General features: G+C 33.6%; 2 protein-coding genes across 3 annotated transcripts; one reads left to right on the plus strand and one right to left on the minus strand.

Moving 5' to 3' along the window:
- The first annotated feature begins 782 nt into the window (after window positions 1-782).
- Window positions 783-14,961, plus strand: LOC131633506 (mediator of RNA polymerase II transcription subunit 16-like). Of its 2 annotated transcripts, XM_058904219.1 has the most exons (16): window positions 783-1,202; window positions 1,303-1,371; window positions 3,441-3,529; window positions 4,405-4,517; window positions 4,941-5,042; window positions 5,896-5,986; window positions 6,745-7,338; window positions 8,026-8,644; window positions 8,778-8,857; window positions 9,112-9,194; window positions 10,231-10,467; window positions 10,990-11,161; window positions 11,863-12,377; window positions 12,526-12,702; window positions 13,117-13,491; window positions 14,010-14,961. In XM_058904219.1, exons 1-16 carry the CDS (start codon window positions 910-912, stop codon window positions 14,154-14,156), a joined length of 3,756 nt encoding a protein of 1,251 aa, XP_058760202.1. In that variant the 5' UTR covers window positions 783-909; the 3' UTR covers window positions 14,157-14,961. The 2 variants fall into 2 exon arrangements, with proteins under 2 accessions (XP_058760202.1, XP_058760204.1); XM_058904221.1 differs by lacking the exon at window positions 14,010-14,961 and having other exon boundaries at window positions 13,034-13,318.
- A 575-nt stretch (window positions 14,962-15,536) lies between these two features.
- Window positions 15,537-17,093, minus strand: LOC131633507 (stem-specific protein TSJT1-like). The gene is made up of 5 exons (XM_058904222.1): window positions 16,976-17,093; window positions 16,640-16,873; window positions 16,285-16,525; window positions 16,074-16,194; window positions 15,537-15,953 (listed from the first exon to the last, which is right to left on the minus strand). Exons 2-5 carry the CDS (start codon window positions 16,849-16,851, stop codon window positions 15,763-15,765), a joined length of 765 nt encoding a protein of 254 aa, XP_058760205.1. The 5' UTR covers window positions 16,852-16,873; window positions 16,976-17,093; the 3' UTR covers window positions 15,537-15,762.
- Between the last annotated feature and the right edge of the window lie 6,535 nt (window positions 17,094-23,628).

Raw genomic sequence — 23,628 nt, forward strand, 5'->3', positions numbered from 1 at the left:
AAAATATGAGTTTTTAGTCTCTTTTGATTTTTTTTTTTTAAATTCTAGTCTTCCTCCAATTTGAGACCAATTTTTAGTGACATGACGTGTCATAGTTTTATCTATCAAATTTAAATTAAAATTCATTTAAATTATTATTTGTGTTATTAATAATATGAATTACTCTATTTAAATAAAAAATTCATCATCTTCAACCATACACACAAATATTAAAACTAAATACAAAATTGAAATTTAAAATTGGTCTCAAATAAAAAGATATAAAAATTCTAAATGAATTTTATTTTAAATTTAGTAATTGTACAATGACACATCATTAACCAATGTACATCATTAAAAATTAATGTCAAACTAAGAGGAACTAAAATTCAAAAAATAAAAAATAAAAAATTTATAACAGAGCATCAAAACTAAAAAAAAAAAAACCATAAAAAAATCAAAATTATAATTAAAGCTTTTTGTTATTATCAATAAAAAGTATTCCTCTACTTTTTTGTATTCATAATTTTTATTAAAAAAAAGTATAATTGTCTCTAGAAGGATGCTCAATTGAATTGGTAAAAGTTTAAAAGAAAAATTGGATTTTATCAATAGTCAAAATTTATTATAAATAACATTAATTATTATGCATTTCAGTCTAAATATTTTTACAATTCAATGCATCACAACTATTTATATCTAATATTTTAGATATATTCAAAGAAAAAAAAATCTAACGTTATAAAAATTAGACAGTTATATTCAGCTCACACTGTAAAAAAAAACTCCCCATAAACCCACAAATTAGAGTCTAATAATCACTACTTAACTTTCTCTTTTCATTCATCCGTCACCTTCAACACCGGTTTTTGTTTCCGCCATTGCAACAATCAGCAACTTCTTCTCTCTTCTCTTCCATTACCGAGAGTCATGGTTCAAATTGGCGGGGAAAAAGACGATCGCGAAACCGAAGAGGTTTCGAATTCCAATTCAACTGATTCGGAGAAGAAAATCGAAGAAGCAGTGACAGTGACAGTGACAGTTACCGATCCCGAACAAGAACGAGAAAAAGAAAAGGATTCAATGGAGATGAATGTAGAAGACGAAAACGAACCGGACTCGTTCTCGCCAACTCCCGCCACCGTTTTTCAAATTCGTCTCGAACAACCAGACGCCTATTCACTTTACAAGATGGATTTCCCTCAAGTTTGTCGCAATTTCAGGTTCGCATGCGATTCTTTTCTTTGTTTCAATTTTGCATTCACGAATAGTTTGATTCTTATCGTAATGCTGCTACTGTTGATATGGATATTTTTTATTCAGTGCTGTTGCTTGGTGTGGGAAATTGAATGCTATAGCATGCGCTTCTGAAGCATGTATCAGTGATCCAAGGTTAGTCTGTTTTTAAAATCCACTCACTGGTCATGTTTTCTCAATATTTCTTGATATCTATATAGCACCGACACCTCTGAAAAAAGGTGGTGTCTGTGGTGTCTGTGTCGGACACTGACACTGAGATATGTGATTACGTTTAATTTATTCATTTTTCAAATTATTATCTATGTCGTTGTATTAGTATCGGTGTCGTATTCGGGGTGTCCGTGTTTCATAGCTGAATATTGCTAAATGTTTTGTTGTATATATGACCTGTTATCTTTGGATTACTATGTAGCACCGACTCCTCTGAAAAAATAGGTGTTCGTGTTCGTGTCAGACACCGGCACTGACATATGTGATTACGTTTAATTTATTCATTTTTCAAATTATTACTGATGTCATTATATTATTATATTAGTGTTGGTGTCGTGTTCGGGGTGTCCGTGCTTTATAGTTGGATATTGCTAAATGCTTTGTTGTAAATATGTCTTTCTTGTTTTGATTTTCAGTCTCATGTTGAATTGAGATATGATGAGTATATGACTTTAGTAGTGATGATAAGTAAGGGGCAACCCTCATTTTGTTTGTCTGTTTTGTGTAGTTAAGTTAAGCTTAATACAAACAAACTCTAAGATGATATCAAAGGTTATCATAGATTGTTGTAATATCCCAGCTGGAATATTGGTTAGAAGCCACTTATTCGTCAAAATAATAAAATTATGGGACTGAGGGTAAAATAGTCATTTTGATCACCAAGGTGTTCTGGTCAAATTCTATAGTCTCTACTTGACTTAGGGTTTTGGGTCTGATTTGTGTAGTTAAGTTAAACTCAACACAAACTCTAAGATGATACTCTTTCCGTTTCTTTTTAAGTGTCATTTCAAAGTTCAAAGTAGTATTGGTTGTAGTTTTGTCAAAATTACCCCTATTTATTTATTACTGAGAGAAAAAGTTAAATAAATTACCAAAAAGTTAAGGGTATTATAGACAAAAAAATAATCACTGACTAAAAAGTAACAACAATTATTAGCTGTCTTGGTATATGTAAAAAGTAAAAAAAATGACATATAGTAAAATGGAACAGAGTATCAAAGGTTATCATAGATTTTGTTATTCCACCTGCATTTGTCCATACTCCAAATCTTTAGTTTTGGATGTGAGAGAGTGTGTTAAGATTTATGTTGTTTAATCTAAATTATTAGTCGACATTTTAGAAGACCAGTTCTGCGGTGATGTGTTGAGAGTCCCCTATTTGTTAGAGATATACTAAGGTAGTGTTTATTAGACTCGAGCAACTCTTGTCTTACAAGCCAGTGTTGTCTAATTGAGTTAGGCGCAAAATCTAAAAGTTTGAATAAGTATAGTTGATGAAAGATTTAAGAGCAAACTAATTTACTAGATTAGGATGATTTTGGGGGTCCGTTGGCCCAAGGCATTTAACAATTTATGGATGAATTCAAGAAGATTTGATTGGTTAATATTTCAAACTTTCTCAATTACATCTATCCTATTGTAAGATCCAAACCAGAAGAAGCACTGGGAAGAGGTGTTATGGGATGTATCTTTTGGTTTGCTTATCTCAGGTGGTTGGTACGGTGTCTTTGATTTCTTTCTCTGATTATCTTATATTATATTTTTCTTGCTCTTAATTAGTTTCCTCCTTTCTAGGCAAATGAATGTCAAACAACTTTAAGTTATGTCCTGTCTGATTTATATTTCTAGTAATATGGCAAAAGGTTCATTAAAAATTGTGTTAAAGGGTAGGCTGCAGACAGAATTTCTGATCAACAGCAACATATATGTTAGTTTTGCATATATATTCATTTGTTAGACAGCCTACAAGGAAATCTGAATGAACGTGGTTCGTGGCAAACAAAAACTTGTTCATATGCAAAAAAAAAAGCTAGCTTAACAATGTCCAAATTCATATTGTTTATTAAATTTGCTTCTAATGTTTGTTCAAATCATTGAGGTTATATTGACTCAGTCATCTGTATCCGTTACTTTGGCTTGCGGCTGATACTCTTTATGTTTGTTTATGTGGGTAATTTTGTAATGGTTATTAGTCTTTCCTTTTTCCATAGCTCAATTCTAAGTCCATCATTTTGGATCCCTGTGCATATTGTGATCCCAGAGAGGCCAACTGAATCTGCGGTATTCAATGTCATAGCAGGTACTTTGATGTCATGGCTATTTCACTTTTACTGTAAGGGTTGGTTTTGTTTGATATTATTCTTCACTTGGCAGCAATATTAAAATTTGGTAAACAATACCAAAATTTGGAAAGTCTTTTTCAATTTCATTACCAATATCAAGGTTCTGATAAATCAGAGGCTTTTCAACAATGTGATCCTACATAAGCTAAATATGGATTTAGGAATATTATATTTGAGCATAAGGCATCAAGTTGATAGCAGAGAAGGAATCTTCTAATTGTTAGAATTTTTTGGCAATTGTATTTTGAATTAAACCTTTAGATGATTTTAATCTGGATAGCTTATAAGCATCAGATGTCAGATCGACTCCTTTTGAAGTTGTAATCAAATCTTTATGAAGTTGCTGTTTCACCACCAGAGGGGCAATTTAATTGATTTTAAAAGAAAAGTCCAAAGGATCTTCATGATGAAAATATATGATAAATCATCATCATCATCATAACAGTAATAATAATAATAAATAATAATAGTTTTACGTTGAATGGTTTGACAAATGACATTTTTTATGTGTAATATTGGTAAAATAAGAAATAAGATGAGTTGAATCTAAATGATACAATCCAGAAAACTGAGGAAATTGAGATCCTGTATAACAGTAGCAGAGATCAAATATGCAATTACCTCATCTGTTAATTTCTCCTTGCCATCAAATATGGGATATTTCTTTTGATTTGCTTCATTGACTGATCATCATATGAAAAATAATATTTTGATGTTCTTTCTTGGCATTTTCCCCTGAGCTTTTAGTCTCTGAACTGAACTGCTTCACTAAATAGGCAAATGCGTTTATACATTTGGGAATTTGATTAGTTGCACTATACGCCTTCTGTAGATTCTCCTCGTGATCCCATCCAGTTTATTGAATGGTCCCCTGCCTGTTGTCCCCGTGCATTATTGATAGCGAATTTCCATGGGAGGGTAACTATTTGGACTCAGCCATCTCAAGTAAGCCAGTTTTACTTAAGCTGATACTACTATCAAAATTTTCTAGCATAGCTTTAATTGTTAAGTATTCTTTATAGGTTTTCCTATGACCATAGATTTAATTGCTTAGTTGCTGGCTGCCTGTAACTGAGTTTGTTGCTAAAATTTACCCCACACTCCATAGCTTCCTGTGAACTGAGGGTATTTTTAATTTAAAAAAATACTGTAACGAGTGATTTAGCTATGTATGATAGCTTCATGTAAACTGAGATGCAATTTTCAAATCCCTTAATGAGTGATTTAGCTATGTGTGATAGCTTAATGTAGTTGACCTAGTGCTTGTGTTGTGCCTGCCCCTTTTGCCCATCTTTATTTTTCACTTGTTTCTTCATTACTCATATGTGGCTATATGCTTTTCTTATTGTTGGTTTCTTTCCCATTCAGGGGCCAGCTAATTTTGTACTTGACACTAGCTGTTGGCTGTGTGAGCATGAGTGGCGGCAAGAAATTTCAGTTGCTACAAAGTGGCTGTCAGCGGTGTCTCCGGTATGCAGTTAACTTCTCTTCTATGCTATGTTCAAATTTTCATTTTTCTGTCTTTGAGGATTTTTATCTGTCTAACTATACCTGAAACTTATTTGAATAAACAATACATTTTTTTGGGTATATTCTAATAAAAAAATATATGTCGAACTATACAGTTGTCTCAAAAAAAGTTTTCTATCTCTTAGAATTTAGGTTGAGTTTAACTTAACCTTACAAAACCGCTTGTAAGGTGAAGAGCGGACTTATAAACAATTACTCAAGCCTAGTCTCATTAGATGTGGGACTTGACTCAACCCCTCACGCCCAAAGCTATTGAGTTAGATGCGTGGGTATAAATGGTGGGGGGTCCGATAGCAAAAACTTGATAGCACTTGACCTAATGGATTTTGGATTGGCTTAAATATCAACCTAAGGTTTGGGTTAGGTTCAAATGAACCTTACAGAATTGGATTGTAAGGTTCGGGCCTTATCTCATCTAATGTGAAACTATTATCCCTATCTATAAATAAAATTCTCAGTTGTTTAGAGATAGATTTTTTTGGAGGAAAATTAGAGAAATAGAAAATATTTCTTGGGAAGTGGTTTTTTTAGACACCTCTTTAATTGGAAAATTGGCAAACTATTATTTTTCCTTGAAATGAACTGTAACTTTTAAAGAAGTATATAGGTTTTGTAGGTTTCCTAAAATCTCCCTGATTCCCCTTCAATCATGAAGTCAGGGCATTGATGCACTGACTTACAATTTGCACTGTAGTATTAGTAAGCATGTGAGTACATACATAAAGATATTGTGCGATTCAATGTGACCTTTTTTTAAAAAAAAAACTGATTTAATTGCTTTTTTGATAAATAGTATAGGCGGCTTTCATCCAAGTCAAGTGCTCCTGCCAATTCAAAGTCAATGTTTGAGGAAAAGTTTATTTCACAACAATCTCAAACTTCAGGTCTATTTTATTTTGCATTTACTATTCTAATTGCCATTTCCCATGTTTCAAAAATTATTATTTCGGGAAAGAAGAGGGATATAGGCGTATGGATATGTGTATCTTTGTGTATTGGGACTAGAGTTTGAGTGTTGCACGGTTTCACTTTTAAATTTTACTTATTGTTTTTGAATTATCCTGTCTCACCCATGGACACAACACAGCCCTTCTGATTACTCTCTGTATTTTCTGTTGCACATTAGCCTTTAGCAATATTCTATGTTGTTTTTGTGAATTTATTTTTGTTGATAAATGTCTCCATAAAGACAGATCACTTGAGATGAAGTAGTAAACTAACTGTTCTTTACAATTTTATCTGATTTGTATAATATGAATTTATGATACTCAACTGTCTTAGTGGCTGGCTGATGCCTAATTATCAAACCCAAATACTTCGAAAACGGAGCCTTATCTTTACCAGAACACTTGTCATCCTAGCATGACTTGCAGTTTTTTGATCCATTCTCTGTATTATATCCAATGTCTCCCTTCTCAGACTGGTACGAAAACAAATTTTGTATGTTGATGATGCTGGTGGTAGTTCAGGACAGAACCTTAAATTAGAACTATGTTATCCTCTCTTTGTATGACTGCTTTTTGTGTTATTTGCTTGATCATTTATTTATAAGTTCGCCTTTTCTGTTTTAATTAATAGTGCAGAACTATGTATTAAATTGTAAGATGCTTGTGTGTTTAACACATAGTTGTTTTGATTTCAGCTAGATGGCCCAATTTTTTCTGTGTCTGTTCTGTACTCTCATCAGGCTTAGTTCAACTTCATTGGTCACAATGGCCTCCTAGTCAGAATGCAACATCACCCAAATGGTTTTCCACTAGAAAAGGACAATTGGGTTGTGGGCCCAGAGGCATTGTGGCTGGTGATGCTATCATTACAGAAAGTGGTATTATGCATGTAGCCGCTGTGCCATTTGTCAATCCATCTACCATTGTTGTATGGGAGGTTATGCCTGGGTCTGGAAGTGGTTTCCTATTAACTCCAAAGACAAGTATTAATAATGGTGTCCCACCTCGTAGCCCACCCAACTGGAGTGGTTTTGCACCTTTAGCTGCATATTTATTTAGTTGGCAAGATTATCTGTTATCTGAAGAAAAACAAGGGAAAAACCAAACAAACCAAAACCTTAGTGAATCTATACGACTTTACTGCTCACCAGTTTCAAATTTTTCAGCATATATGAGTCCTGAAGCGGCAGCTAAATCTGCAGCAACCCCTGCATGGGGTTCTGGTATATCAGCAGTAGCCTTTGATCCGATTCATGGCGGTTCTGTGTTAGCTGTTGTGATAGTTGAGGGTATGCACTTAATCCCCCCCTCAATTTCATTATATTATCTTTACATTATTATTTACATTCCTCATTATCTTACCAGTATTTATACGTGATTCCTATTGAATGACACTAAGATCTGTGAAGCCTTATTTTTCCCATATTTTGTTAAGCTGTTCAAGATTTTAAAACCATTTATGTGTAAACCTATTATTTTCACTTAATCAATTGATGAACCATTAAATTACAGAGAAGATGTAATGCTAAAAACCCAAATAGCGCTAATCTGAATAAAATGATATCCAGTAAAAGATCGCGACTAATTTTTAATTAAAGCCTGAGATGTCTATATTTTTCTGTACGTCTTTTTATATGAAACCAGCAAATTGATCATCAAAACTACTTCTCCTTTGAATAAAATTAATCAGCTACGAAGCAATAGGGCTTCAGTATCCTCAATACAGGATACAAAATTTGAATATCAAATGATACTATGTGACATATTCCCTCTCACTACTGGTGTTTCTGCTCTTGGAATATCATCCTAGTGCAACCTGGCATTCCTTTTGAGACCAACTTGAGTGATATATCAGTAGGACCCATGCACTTATCTAGCCTTCTACATATTGTAATGATACTGCCTGTGATTCATGTTCGTCGGAATTTTTTGCCTGGGGTTTCTTGTGCACTGATCATTGAGCATTATCTCTGCAGGGCAGTACATGTCCCCTTTTGACCTAGATGAGGGACCATCAATCACAGGGTGGAGAGTGCAACGCTGGGAATCATCGTTGCAGCCTGTTGTCTTCCATCCAATATTTGAAAACCCTACTTCAAGTATTGATGGAAAGCCTCCTATGCAAGATGTTTGGCAATGCAAAGTGGATATGAGTATTCCACAAACAAATGATATCAAGAATCATCAAACACCTCCAGTCGGAATGAATGCTAATGTTCAAAAGGCATCTGAGTCTGGTTTTGATAAGTCAAAAGGGGAAAAGGTCAATGCTTTTGATCTTCCAACTGATATTAGGGCACTCTCACGAGTTGTTTACTCAGCTCAGGGTGGTGAAATGGCTATTGCTTTTCTTCGGGGCGGAGTCCACATTTTTTCTAGCTTAAATTTTGCACCTTTAGCCAACTATCAGATTGATGTTGGAGCTGCAATTGCTGCTCCTGCTTTTTCTGCAACAAGCTGTTGTTCAGCTTCTGTATGGCATGACACAAGCAAGGGTCAGACCATATTGAAAATAATCCGGGTTCTTCCTCCTGCTATTCCAATTGGTCAAGTGAAAGCAAACTCTTCAACTTGGGAATGTGAAATTGCTGAAAGGTGATTGCTTAAAATGCTTTAGGATGCAGCATGTTCATTCTTTCTTAATATGCCCATAAATTTACTGAAAGTTGTGATTTGTGTTTTTTGGACAACGGTTTATTTCTCTTCTAACATCTGTTTGGAAAAGCAGGTTCTGGTGGAGCCTTTTGGTTGGAATTGATTGGTGGGATGCTGTTGGTTGTGCACAAAGTGCTGCTGAGGATGGTATTGGTAAGGATACTGAAATTGTTAAGTCTTGCTACTATTTTTTGTGTTTTTTTGGTGTTTGTGCCTGGAAAATTAGAGTTGCTAACTATTTAGTCTTGCTACAGTGTTTTTTATTTCACTTGAAATTTGTGCCAAAAAATCAGAATGAATGGACATTACAATTTAGTCTATTTCATGCACTCTATATTGTGGCTGCATAATTGCTACTGTCAACTGATTCTGTATGCTAATGAGGTTTTTATTTCATTTGGTTTCAGTTTCACTTAACAGTGTTATTGCAGTCTTAGATGCGGATTTCCATTCCCTTCCTACTGCTCAGCACAGACAACAGTATTGTCATGTATATTTCCATAAACTATCACCATTAGCTTGCTTAGTTATATATCTCTGTCTTTAACTCCAGGCTGTGTTTTATTATTTTCTGTTGTTTCGCATGTATTTATGAAGTTGTTGATAGTTTTTTATGAATATAATATTAGTTGGAATATGTATCCTGTAGCAAATGCTTGTCAGTAGCATTTTCATTTCATAACACTACTAAAACCTCAATTGGTCCTCCAAAGATTAGGTTTTTGTCAAATTAGATTTTTATTACTAAATTAGTCTGTCAAACATTATAGTGTCACCATTTCAGTCCTCCAAAAAATTTCATCACATTGGTCCTTCAAAGATGCACATTTGTTTCGAGATTTATCCATACAAAAGCTAAATGGCTGAAGTAAAATGGCTAACTTTGTGACATTTTTAGATCTTTGAATGTCTAATTTAATGAGTAGTCTTTTGAAGAACATAGGGCCTGTTTGCATTCTAAAAGTATTTTCAATTTTCATTTTATTAGGCCATGGATGAAAAGGCTACTGAAGTGAATAATTATGGTAGAGAGATGATGAAAGGAGATTGCGTTTTTTAAAACACTGAAAAAACATGTTATCGGCATTTTTTAAATTATCGAATTGGATAGAAACATGGTATTAGATAGAACATTATGGCAGAATTTGGTCAATGTAACCGACCCCACTTAAATGGATAAGGTTTGGTTGTTGGATCTTTTTTTAAAAACCCATTTTCAAAAGTTTCTAGAATGTATCGTCTATAAGGTTTATTCTTTTTGGTGGAAATGAAAGTAGGAAACCAAGAAGTAAAAGGGTCTTAATATGGTGACACTTTAATCTCTGAGGGACAAATAAAGTTTCACCAACCCCTTTCTATGGCTTTCATATATATTTCAACAATCACAATGTCTCGTTATATTGTTAAATATTAACTTTACATTTTAGCTTTCTGGTTTATTGCTGTAGTGTCTTAATGCTTATGGAAATGGCTTATTGATGCTGCTTTCAGGGCTTAACACACAACCATGTTTTGTATGATTGCAGAGTCTAGACCGAATAAAGTGTAGGCTACTTGAAGGATCAAATGCTCAAGAGGTCAGGGCAGTGGTTCTGGATATGCAAGCTAGGTTATTGTTGGATATGCTCGGAAAGGGAATTGAGTCTGCTTTAAATGACCCTTCAGCTTTAGTGCCTGATCCATGGCAGGTATCTGCTGAGGCATTATCCAGTATTGGTCCCAAAGCAGTAGCTGTTGAACCTGCACTAATTCCATGTATTCAGGTTTGTTTGTTTGTTTACAGTTACTTTGGCACAATTTTCTGCTGCAGCAGTTGACAGTTGCTAACTGCATGGTTTATAGCTGTTGAACCCAGAAATCCAAAGAGGAAAACAATTGTTTATTATTGACTGAAAAAGGAGCTCAAAGGCTCTACAATGGTAAATAAAACAATGCAAGCGATAAACCAGAGGAGTCTTACTCCTATTCCAGAGCAAAGCTCATAACCAGGGAGAAAACTCTCCGGACCAACTCTAGCAATATTTATCAATGCCCTTACACCCTCCTACTCGTGTATGTATAATGCCCCTCTAACAGAATCTCATATCCCACAAGCCACCTCACTAACAAACTTCCATTTTCTCCCTCATGGACCCACTTTCTTGTAGAATATGCCTAGATGTCCTAACATCATGGTACATGTAAAAGAACTTATGTTGTTGCATATTTAATACATCATGTAGATAAATATACCTACCTACCTATTATATGTATATAAATCTCATAATTGTTTCGATATTATGTAGGCCTATGTTGATTCAGTTCTTGATCTGGCTTCACATTTTATCACACGGTTGCGGCGGTATGCAAGTTATTGTCATACACTGGCTAGTCATGGTGTGACTGTGGGGACTGGAAGCAACCGGAATAAGGTCACTGGTCCTGCCCAAAATTCAACAGCTCCTGCAACAAGTCAGGGTAGGTCTGCAACAATATGATATATTGTTTATTATTAATAGATATTTCTTACAATAGAAAACTAAGTTAAACCATTAAGAACGATTTGAATTTAATGGTCGATCAGCAGCAGAGATGATTCTTAGTAGCACACTTTGGCATTATTTGATTGATGATGTGTAGTTTGATCCTATTAAAGGAACTGGTATTAACCAGTCCACTTTGTAAATACTGTGCACTAGCTGCTCAGTACTATAGTCTATCTAACTGTCCCTAACTAACTCCTAAAATCTAGGAAACTATTCCCTAGATTTTAGGATTAGGAAACTAATCCCTAGACTTTAGGAGACTTGTAACTAACTCAGTTGAGATCCTTGGTTCTATAAATAGATCTCAATCCTTTGTAATCAAAATTAAGAAATGCAAAAATAGAAATTTATAGAATTCAATTGAGAATTCTCTCATTACATTCATGAAAAAATAAGAATTCTAACAGAATCCATATAACTGAAAAAAGGCTTTGATTGTTCTTTTTGTGTAGTTTGTTAGATTTTGATTGATAAATTGTATAAATGTATTGAATCTATCTAGAAGCAAAGTTTTGGGCCTTTTGCTTTTCATTGTGAATAAAATTTATTTACATTGAATATTTTAATTTCCTTAAGTATCAGCATTATTTTTTATTTTACGTATCAAATAAAGGCAAAAATAACACTGTCCAGGAGGTGAAAATGGGACCACCAGTTCTAGTGGAAGCACAGAGATGAAAGCTTTAGTGCAAGGGGCTATTGCCAAGATTAGCAACACTTCTGATGGAGTATCCAATCCGACTCCTAATCCCCCCATCAGCGGTCCTTCGTCCTTTATGCCAATAAGCATGAATGGAGAAACTTTTTCTGGAACACCCGCAGTTCGACTTATGGGGGACTGTCATTTCCTTCATAGATTATGCCAACTTTTGCTCTTCTGCTTTTTCTTTCGACGATCACAACTTCCCCGCTATATGAGTGGTGCGAAGAGAACTGCCGATAACAATACACAAAAGCCTCAACCTAATGCTTCTGTTCCTGACAAGGTGGAGGAGATTGCAAAACCGGTGTCAAGTGTGGGTAGGTCAGATGACAGTCAGACAGGACGAGTTCTGCTTGGGCCTAGGTCAAGAGGGGGTGAAGAACAGTCTCTAGGGCGTTTGAGATTTGGTACTGGAAATGCAGGTCAGGGGTATACTTTTGAAGAGGTATAACTTTGTTACAACTTGTCTAAAATATCTTATTTTTGTTATTTGTGATTGACATAAATGTGTTGAAACCATGGCAGTTCATTCCTTTGCTTACAACAGTTGAACTGTTAGTTTCACTTGAGGTTTTAAAGCACTTGTAATGCAGGTCAAGGTTCTTTTTCTAGTAGTTATGGACCTTTGTCGCCGAACTTCTAGTCTGCAACACCCCTTGCCAGTTTCCCAGGTGGGGAGTAGCAACATTCAGGTTCGGCTGCATTATATTGATGGGAACTACACTGTACTGCCAGAGATTCTGGAAGCATCCATTGGCCCACATATGCAGGTAACTTTCTGTTTTCTCATTTCAAAGTTAGTGTGTTTGGTAGACAAATGGAACTAGTTATGGGTTTTCTTTCCCAAGTATGATGTATTATTTCCACTAGTTTAATATGCCACTCAATTCATGAATTGAAAATATGATGTAAGAATGATAGAAATGAATGAAATAGGGTTAGTAAGGGGCTCGGCTGTCTTTCTTTAACTAGCATGTTGTTTTTCAATTAATGATAAATCATACTGTTTTAGATTACTTAGGAACAGTTAAAATGTATGAATATTGAGCTCTTGATAAAATACATGTTTTTGTTTGTTTTATTTCATTTGGGTGAATTAAGATCTGTTTCTTTCCTTGGACTGAGTGGCTAAATTTCCTAAGAGTGACGCCTGCCCCAAAATTAAATAAAAAATGGCTATGCAGAACATGCCTCGCCCTAGAAGTGCAGATGCCGGTGGCCTTCTACTACGCGAGCTAGATCTCCATCCTCCAGCAGAAGAGTGGTACCGACAGAATTCGTTTGGTGGACCTTGGACTGATCTAGATGATGAGGATGATGCAAATGATGCACCAAGACTAGTTAGTTTATATCCATTTGATTCCAGTTCATTGGAAAACAATGATATCCATTATGAAGCCAATGGCTTGTTGCCAAGGAAGCGCAGGATGATTGAACGAGATGCAGCTTTTGGGTTGAACACTTCAGAGAGTCTGGGAGCTTATCTTGGTATTATGGGATCTCGAAGAGATGTTGTTACTGCATCATGGAAGACTGGCCTTGAAGGGGTCTGGTACAAGGTATGAAAGAAAGTCTTGTACAGTTTTTTCATTTTTGTTTTTCTAGTCCGTGTGTACGCATATTAACTAACAAGTGCTTTTTGGTTGTTATTAAGTACCGTCCAAGATTTTCCTTTAATCTCAAATATAGCCAGTGCATTTTTCTCTCGGTATATATCCCTGCCAATAGATAGAAGATATATTGCTAAGTGCCCACCGACGGAAGCTTTGATGTTAACTGAAAACTTTAGTTTTGTCAAAATTGTTAATGTGTTCAACCAAGATCAAATTTGTAAATAAAGTTATTCTATCGATGATGCTTGAAAATTACTGAAAAGACACTTCTTATTCTTCTTTCTGCCTCCAATTGGATATTATTCTATTTTCGTTCTTCGACATGTCTACATTCACATATATAGACACTCATATGCAATAGAAACACTACCCCCCACCACCACCATTGTGTATTGTTACTTACGGGATAATATAATAGATCTGCTTCTTTTTCTGATTCTTCTTTTAACTGCTGTATGGTGCAGTGCATAAGATGTTTGCGGCAGACTTCTGCTTTTGCTTCCTCAGCTTCCACCAACCTTCCTAGTCAAGATGATCTCAAGAGTTGGTGGGTGAGCCGCTGGGCGTACGGCTGTCCAATGTGTGGCGGAAGATGGACTCGAGTTGTATAGCTGGCTTCATTACAAAATTGTCACCATGTTAGTTTCTTCTTGGTTGAGGGAATAAACACATGATTGTGGTTAACTGAAGAAACTAAATATAGATAAAAAAGAAGCGATTAGAATTGTACAGGGAAGAAGAGATATAGACATGAGTTTCTTCTTGTTTGAGGGAAGAAACTCGTGATTGTGGTTAAGTATAGAAAGAAACTGAATGAAAATGAAATGCCGACTCGAATTGTACAGGGAAGAAGAGGTGTAGATTTACCTGACAGTGAGAAGTGTTGTGTTTTATGCAGTCACTATTGTTGGAGCAAAGAAAAAAACTAGCTCTAGTTGTCATCAAGACATTTCATTGCCATTAAACTCTTCATAACACTTTGATGTTGCAAGTGAAGGTGGTTTACTTCATAGAACAAATGATGAGTGGAAGGAAGAGTTGTGTATGTCTCTTATGTACTGCAAGGTTTATGAAGATAAAACAATTTTTGGATAAAATGTGTGTTATTTATTTATAGACCTTAAAACATGCAAGTATCTCAACTTAGGTTTCTAAATTTTTAAATTATAATCAAGATCACTTATGTAAAATTTAGTAAACATGACCATAGAAAAACTAAATATTATATAAATTATTGTCAACATTATCTATTATAAATTACGCATATTACATTTGAAGTTACATTTGTATCATCAATATCTTCAACCTTTCTCTTGAAATAAAAATAATTTTTATTACAATATATAATTGACCATGCAACAACACCCATGTTAGAAGATATACTCCAACATTATAAAGGCACAAGAAATTGTATAAGCTAAAATTAAAAAGGAATTCTTACATAAAAAATATCAAAAATAATCTTGGTGTATAAACTTTACACCAATACCTTACCTTCAACCACACGTTTTCTCATCTTTGTGGTTATCAGTTAAGTTCCATTGCATAATCATGAAAGCTGATATATATCTCAATAACATTATTGACATTCCAACTTTAAAATTTAACTTGTGATTTGAAAGTCTAGAATAGTAATTTTGTTTAAAAAAATTGGTGTTTGGACATCATCTTCTTGATTGCTATCTAAGTTTGATGAGTGTGAAGAAACAAATTCCTTTATATGCACATGATATTGTTGCTACAAATTCAGCGATGGATAGTGTAACTATAGGTTGCTTTTTCGATCACCATGTAATGAAATGGTTCTTGAGCCAAGAATAAATAAACACATACCCTAATGTGCTTTTTCTGCCATTAGTGTCTCTTGCATAATAAGAGTTTTTCTCCACTTGTTAGGATAAAATGAATATTCTTGGCTTATTATTTGATTAAGCAATGGTTAGATTTAGTAAAATTTTATTGGGCGCGTGAGATCAGTTGTTGCAGTGCAATTCACAAGTCAAAACTAAAAACTTCATGTTGTTTAGATTGGAAATCATCAGAAATACTCATTGCTCAACATTAAATCACAAAATGTACAAAACAATGAAACCAAACAAGATGTCCCAAAAGGACTAATAAATGCAAACAAGCTCTCCTCTCATCATACTATCAAGTTGCACTTCACAAACAAAAAACTAAATAAACTTAGGTTATTATTTAGGATGACACAAGTAGTTATGTTTGTCCCCAAGTAGACCAATTAGCTTCACTCCCAACACGTGGCATCATCTGATTCCTTGACTGTGAATCAACATTGAAGTTGGCTCCACACATGACACCCTCACTGTCAATCCTAGGCATTGCTTTCATCTTCTTTGTTGGATGCTCAAAGTTCAACAATCCATGCTCACTATGAAACAAACACCCTGAAAATTTTCAACACCATTTAAATTTCTATTAGTAATTGTACCAAATTCATAAATAACTAAAATATTGTTAGGACATTACATAATCATAAATTTTTTATGATCAAAATATTTACATACCTTTTGGAAATGGTGCAAATGATTTAGCACAACTTGCTTTAACAAGCTCCAAATTTTCAGAAATAACCACTGACCCATCAGCTGCAATACCCCAATACAGTCCAATTTGCCCATCAGAACCCTAAAAAAAATATTAACAATTGTTAATCAATAAGTCCCAAAAAAGTGATTTTTTCCAACATAGGCTAATTATAATAAAAAAGTGACTCACAGATGCAGCAAAAACTGTTTCATGTGTATGATCATAGATCACAAATCCAAAACTTCCTTCAAATTCTTTGAGGACTTGATCAGCAGGGTATGGACCTCGGTCGCGAAGTGTCCGATAGGCCTCGATGATGAACATGGCCTCATTGCTTCCCTTTGATAGTCCATATTGCTTGTTCAATTGACTAAGGTTGTGTAGATTTCCCATGAAAGCACAATATATGTTGTCCAAACCACTAAACAACCTATTTGACACACGAAACAATTTTTTGTATTAGCAATATATCTATGATCTAGCTATATGATTAGCACTTTTACTCTTTTTAGAAATTTGGTTCCTAAAATACCCTCATACATACCTTTGATAAATGGAGGGTGTGGTTGAAGGGGAATAGGCCAATAAAGCATCGTTTCCAAAAGTCATGAAGAAGGCATTGGAGGAATTGCATGACATGAAATCTCTAAGAATTTCATGACTTGGTTTAGCTTTCTTAGTGTTTGAATTCTGAGAAGCTGGACTGTTTAGCTCTTTTGGTGCATTCACCAATTTTTCCTTGAAAATTCCCAACATCTTTTCCTTAAGTGACAATTAGCTGCATAAAAAACATTATTAAAAAACATGTTAGGAATTTTGAACCATGAATGAAAAAAATACTAAATATGAAAAGTAAGGGAATAAAAATAGAGAAGCATACCAAGAAATAATGAGAAAGCAAAAAATAAGTTGCAGATGGAGAATGAGATTTGGTGAGAGATAGATTGAAAATGGAAAACGGATGATGAGAATAATGAGGCAATAATGTAAGATATATATAGAAAAATGATGTGTAAGAGTTTTCTTTTTTGATTTAAAAGATGTGAGAGAGGTGACGTGGAGATAATATCCAATCCAAACAATAAATTATGATAAATATGAAAAAGTAAGATATCTTAATCAATTTTAATGCATATGCAGGCCAGATTCAGAATTGATAGTTTTTTTCTTTTGGTACAAGAATTGATAGTTTATTTTAGTGAGTAGTAACTTTGATTGTCATCCTTTCAACAAATAAATAAAGGTAAATTCTTTGGTACCCATGAGTTTATGTTGGGTACCAGTACCTTTAGTGTCAATTGTATTTTAATTTTAATTTATTTAAAAATAAAATAAAATAAATAAGTGATGTGACATTGAGTTCTACTATTTAATTGGATGAGGGTACCGGTACCCAACTAAACTCAAGGGTACCGGAGTGTTCACCATAAATAAATAAAGAGTTTAAAGGTAGTGCACTGACAGTGTAAACAAACTTTACACATACATCCAATCAAAATGCTTACACTTGCCATGTCATATTAATTTTTTTTAATTAAAATTATGCTTTAATTGGATACATGGTTGTGATTGGTTGACAGTGTAAAAATATTTTACACTGTCAGTGCATATCCCTTTTTCTCATAAATAAATATCATTCATAAAAATTATATTAAGCACATTAATATATAATAAAAACATTTTAATAAGAAAAAAAAAATTGGGTTTAACCAACAGTTTTGATTCATACAGTGAATCGACTAATCTAGATTCACAATTCAGAGAACGACTATGACCAAGTTTTGTTTCTACAAAGAATTGAACTCAAATAATACCTGAATGATTCGTCCTTAGTGAAAATTCCTTTCCCACTAGAACCTAAGTAATTGATTAAAAAAATCTCTTTTAATTTATAAATATTTTTAATATAAATGAATTGATCAATTAAATCAATTATTTTATAATAGAAAAGATTTTTTTTTATTGCGTCATCTATTAATAAACTTATTCCCACTTTATATTTATTTTAATTTAAAAGCAATAGTACTTTATATTTATTTTAATTTAAAAGCAATATTAAAAAGAAGTGGTGTAATAATAGAATGAGAATCTTGTGATGGAAGAGAACGTGTTAGTTGGAATTGAATTGTGAATAATCTTATCGATTTTCATGTGACAATTATCTGACTCATCAACTTCCAAAACCACGTTACATCATCCACAGATTGTTTTGTTGTAGTTACAAATATCATTCGTGTCTGAATCTCACAAACAACAATAATCTGAATTCAAATGGTCAAATGGATTTTTATTTTGTCGTTAAGGATTCTTGGAAGAATTCTACTGTCATCGACAACAGTAGATTTTTTTACTCCCTGACAGTTATTAGGAAACAAAAATTTTAAAATGTCCTATTTTCATTTTAAGGTCATGATATGTCTCCGGAATACTTTTTAAAAAATACTAAATAAAAAATATTCTTTACAAAAATAAATATTCTAATTTTCAATGAATATACGTATTTTAATTTTTTTACCACTTTAAATTATTTAAAAAGTTTTTCAAGAACACTCGTTAGAAAATTCCATTTGAAAAAGAGGCTCGGCCATCCATTAGTCGAGGATAATCTGAATTTTTTTTAATGAAACTAGGTCACTCTTTTGTCGAGATAGGAATTTTTTATTGTTTTTTTTATTAATTTAATATTTTTAATTAATATAATTTTTAATTTCAATATTTTTATAATATAATATAATTTTTTTAATTAAGTCATCTATTTGTATAATATTTTTAAGGAAATGTCAACGATCGTTAAAAATTTAAAATGATATATATATTTTTATTGAAAATCTTTTATTTAATGCATGGGATATTGAAATAATTGACCTTATTAAAAAATTAAAAAATATATATGTTTTCTTATAAATACTTGTATTCAATACATTCAAAGTAGAAATCATAAGTTTATTTAAAAAATATTTTTTTTATTTCAAAACCTTAAAAAAAATGTCTATGAGACACTAGTTAACGTGACTCTATTTTTAAAGATTTAATGTAATTGTAATAAACTTTTATATTATTTTCTTAATTACGACCATTAAACATTTAAACAAAAACGGTTATAAATGGTATGATTATGGATGTTCATTGTAACACCCGGTATTTAGTTAATTATTTAATTAAATACTTTCAAATTATTTCGAATTTAATTATTGAATTTGTGGAGTGTTGAGAATTGTTGACATGGATTTTATGATTAATTAGTCGATTAATTAATTAATTGATTAAGTTGTAGAAATAGTATTGAAGAAATACTAGATTTATTATATGGACTTAATTAAGTGATGGTAATAGTAAAAGATGGGGTGTGAATGTTAGGCCCAATAGGTTTAATGAAATTAGGTTAAGATAAGGATTAGGCTAATTAGAAGAGAAAAAGTCTTGGGGAATTTGTTATGTGAAGTTGTAGAGAAGAGAGAAAATAGGAGAGAAATTCATTCCCGTTTTTCTTGCAGCAGTCTCACTAAATCGAAGATCCCCGATTCGTTAACCGTTGGATCGTCACCAAATTTTGTGGGTAGGTTCGCAACACCTATATCTAACTTTTGACCGTTGGGATCTTCAAAATAAGGTCTGAGTTGTGAGATATGATCATCTCACTGTAGCTGCATATTTGGGAAAATTTCCAGCTTTTGATTCTGATTAAAAGAGGCAATGGTTGGGAGCTAAGGCTAGATGGCTTCGATCGGTAGAACTGTAGAACGGACTCCGAATACAAGGTAAGGGGTGGGGTTCTAACTCTATAACCGGACTCATGATGAATGATATGTGGGAGTTAAATTCGTAGGAAATTATTCCTGATTATTTGTTGTGATTCTGTTGTGTTGATTCGATGAAATTAGTTGTTGTTGTGGTGATAATTGTTGTTGTTTTATGCGAAGTTGAAGGATGTTTCAGTGACGATGTATACCTCTATTTATTAGTATAGCGACGATATAGGCTTATGCCTTGTGACGATGATGTTGTTTGTTGTGTGTGTTTGTTGCATTCATATACATATGCATTTTTGGCGACGGCCTGGATTGGCAAATTAGTGACGAAGGCTTATGCCTTGATGCCTCTGTTTAACTGGCAATTGGCGATGGGGGCTGAAGCCCTGGGTACCACATGCATGTGCAGTTATAGAGTCTCATTGTATGTGGCATGAGTGTGATTTAATTGTGATGTGACTTGAGTTGTTGTTAAATTGTGATAATGTGAAGTTGAAATTATAAGTTGTTATACTAATGACGTATTGTGACATGTATTGTCTGGGAGATGAGAAATAGTTGTTATAACTATTAATATGTTGTTGTTGATTTTATTATTATAACTGTTCAGGTTAATTGTTATTATAACTGTTGTCCGAAAGCTGTAACATGATAATTTTGTATGATTTAATTCTAATATATTATTTATCATGTGTTTGTTTATATTGGTAGATATCTCACCCTTTCTGAATGATGTTTCCCTACCATGGGAAATTGACAGGTACTCAAGATAGCGATGGAAATTTGAAGTGATTTTATGAAGTCTTTAATTGCTGTTAATCGAGTTGGTGTCTTGCTCTGATACGTAGCACTCGGGGGGATAAAGCGATTGTTTTATTTATTAATTTGTTTGCTGAATTTTTAAGTGAATTATGTTTTAAATTGTAACTTAAAGTTACTGTGCAATGATGCTACGATTTGATTAGAATATTTATGAAGTTTGATGATTCCGCTGCGAGTTAACTATTTAATTTGAAACAAAGTGATTTTTTAATAATGATTTAATTGTCCGTTTTAAGTTACGTGCTATGTATCTATATGAAGGCAATTAAGCCATAATTTTTTTTGAATGACGAATATGTGATACCTCAAATGAATGTTGTTTGCAATTTATACTCTGATTTTTATTATAACTACCGGGTAGATTTGGGGTGTTACATTAGTGGTATCAGAGCAGGTCGGTCCGTCCGGCCAGAGTCGTCTAATTATTGTTTATCCCTTTGTACGCGACAAGTGTGTACAACACTGTCGGTACTTGTTGCTTTCTGGTTGTTGCAGGAATTAGCTTGAGCGAAGTGGGGGAGAAGCTTTGCTTCTCGGATGTGGTTCAGTTGCAAGTTCGCAAAGAGGATTGTTGTCTGGGTGTTTCGAAAACTGAATTTTGGCGAAAGAATGTGTCTCTCGAGTTATAAAAAGTTTGGAAGTGAGGAGATATGTTAAGAGTTGTTTGGAATATGTTTAAGTTGAAGAAAAATGAGTTTTGGAGTGGAAATTCCGTAAGCAAAACGCAGGAAATTGTTGAATGTTTTGTGAAACTTCAAAAATTCATAACTTGAGTTCTGGACATCCGATTTGAGTCCCGTTTGAAGCATTGAAAAGCTAACGAGATGAAATTTATTTTAAAAATGGTTTCAGAAGCTGTAATAGACTTATTTATAACAGGATGATGTTGGAAAGAGATGGAATTTGCGGTTACGCTTGTCCTTGGAACTGGACTTGTTTGTTGGTGCCGCACAGGACGTCACCGTCAAAGTTGAGTGAATTTAAGGAGTAATTAATAGGTTTGTTGAAAATAAATTTTAAGAATTAGTGTACCATTTGAGAAGTTTTGGAGATACCGTAAAGAGTGTCGCTGCATGGCGTCGATGTTCGCACTTTCGAATAGCGTTGGAATAGTTTACAAGTTAGTAACGGTTATGTTGAAGAAGTACCAGAATAGTCGACATATGTGTAGTCAATTTGAGATATGTTAATGGATTGTTATGTTGGATGGTTGAACGTAGAAGTGAAGTTGATGATGGTTGTATCGAATAAATTTTCGAGGACGAAAATATTCTAAGTGGGGGAGAGTTGTAACACCCGGTATTTAGTTAATTATTTAATTAAATACTTTCAAATTATTTCGAATTTAATTATTGAATTTGTGGAGTGTTGAGAATTGTTGACATGGATTTTATGATTAATTAGTCGATTAATTAATTAATTGATTAAGTTGTAGAAATAGTATTGAAGAAATACTAGATTTATTATATGGACTTAATTAAGTGATGGTAATAGTAAAAGATGGGGTGTGAATGTTAGGCCCAATAGGTTTAATGAAATTAGGTTAAGATAAGGATTAGGCTAATTAGAAGAGAAAAAGTCTTGGGGAATTTGTTATGTGAAGTTGTAGAGAAGAGAGAAAATAGGAGAGAAATTCATTCCCGTTTTTCTTGCAGCAGTCTCACTAAATCGAAGATCCCCGATTCGTTAACCGTTGGATCGTCACCAAATTTTGTGGGTAGGTTCGCAACACCTATATCTAACTTTTGACCGTTGGGATCTTCAAAATAAGGTCTGAGTTGTGAGATATGATCATCTCACTGTAGCTGCATATTTGGGAAAATTTCCAGCTTTTGATTCTGATTAAAAGAGGCAATGGTTGGGAGCTAAGGCTAGATGGCTTCGATCGGTAGAACTGTAGAACGGACTCCGAATACAAGGTAAGGGGTGGGGTTCTAACTCTATAACCGGACTCATGATGAATGATATGTGGGAGTTAAATTCGTAGGAAATTATTCCTGATTATTTGTTGTGATTCTGTTGTGTTGATTCGATGAAATTAGTTGTTGTTGTGGTGATAATTGTTGTTGTTTTATGCGAAGTTGAAGGATGTTTCAGTGACGATGTATACCTCTATTTATTAGTATAGCGACGATATAGGCTTATGCCTTGTGACGATGATGTTGTTTGTTGTGTGTGTTTGTTGCATTCATATACATATGCATTTTTGGCGACGGCCTGGATTGGCAAATTAGTGACGAAGGCTTATGCCTTGATGCCTCTGTTTAACTGGCAATTGGCGATGGGGGCTGAAGCCCTGGGTACCACATGCATGTGCAGTTATAGAGTCTCATTGTATGTGGCATGAGTGTGATTTAATTGTGATGTGACTTGAGTTGTTGTTAAATTGTGATAATGTGAAGTTGAAATTATAAGTTGTTATACTAATGACGTATTGTGACATGTATTGTCTGGGAGATGAGAAATAGTTGTTATAACTATTAATATGTTGTTGTTGATTTTATTATTATAACTGTTCAGGTTAATTGTTATTATAACTGTTGTCCGAAAGCTGTAACATGATAATTTTGTATGATTTAATTCTAATATATTATTTATCATGTGTTTGTTTATATTGGTAGATATCTCACCCTTTCTGAATGATGTTTCCCTACCATGGGAAATTGACAGGTACTCAAGATAGCGATGGAAATTTGAAGTGATTTTATGAAGTCTTTAATTGCTGTTAATCGAGTTGGTGTCTTGCTCTGATACGTAGCACTCGGGGGGATAAAGCGATTGTTTTATTTATTAATTTGTTTGCTGAATTTTTAAGTGAATTATGTTTTAAATTGTAACTTAAAGTTATTGTGCAATGATGCTACGATTTGATTAGAATATTTATGAAGTTTGATGATTCCGCTGCGAGTTAACTATTTAATTTGAAACAAAGTGATTTTTTAATAATGATTTAATTGTCCGT

The sequence above is a fragment of the Vicia villosa genome, unplaced genomic scaffold (genome assembly GCF_029867415.1).
Source record: "Vicia villosa cultivar HV-30 ecotype Madison, WI unplaced genomic scaffold, Vvil1.0 ctg.001130F_1_1, whole genome shotgun sequence".
Taxonomy (NCBI): domain Eukaryota; kingdom Viridiplantae; phylum Streptophyta; class Magnoliopsida; order Fabales; family Fabaceae; genus Vicia; species Vicia villosa.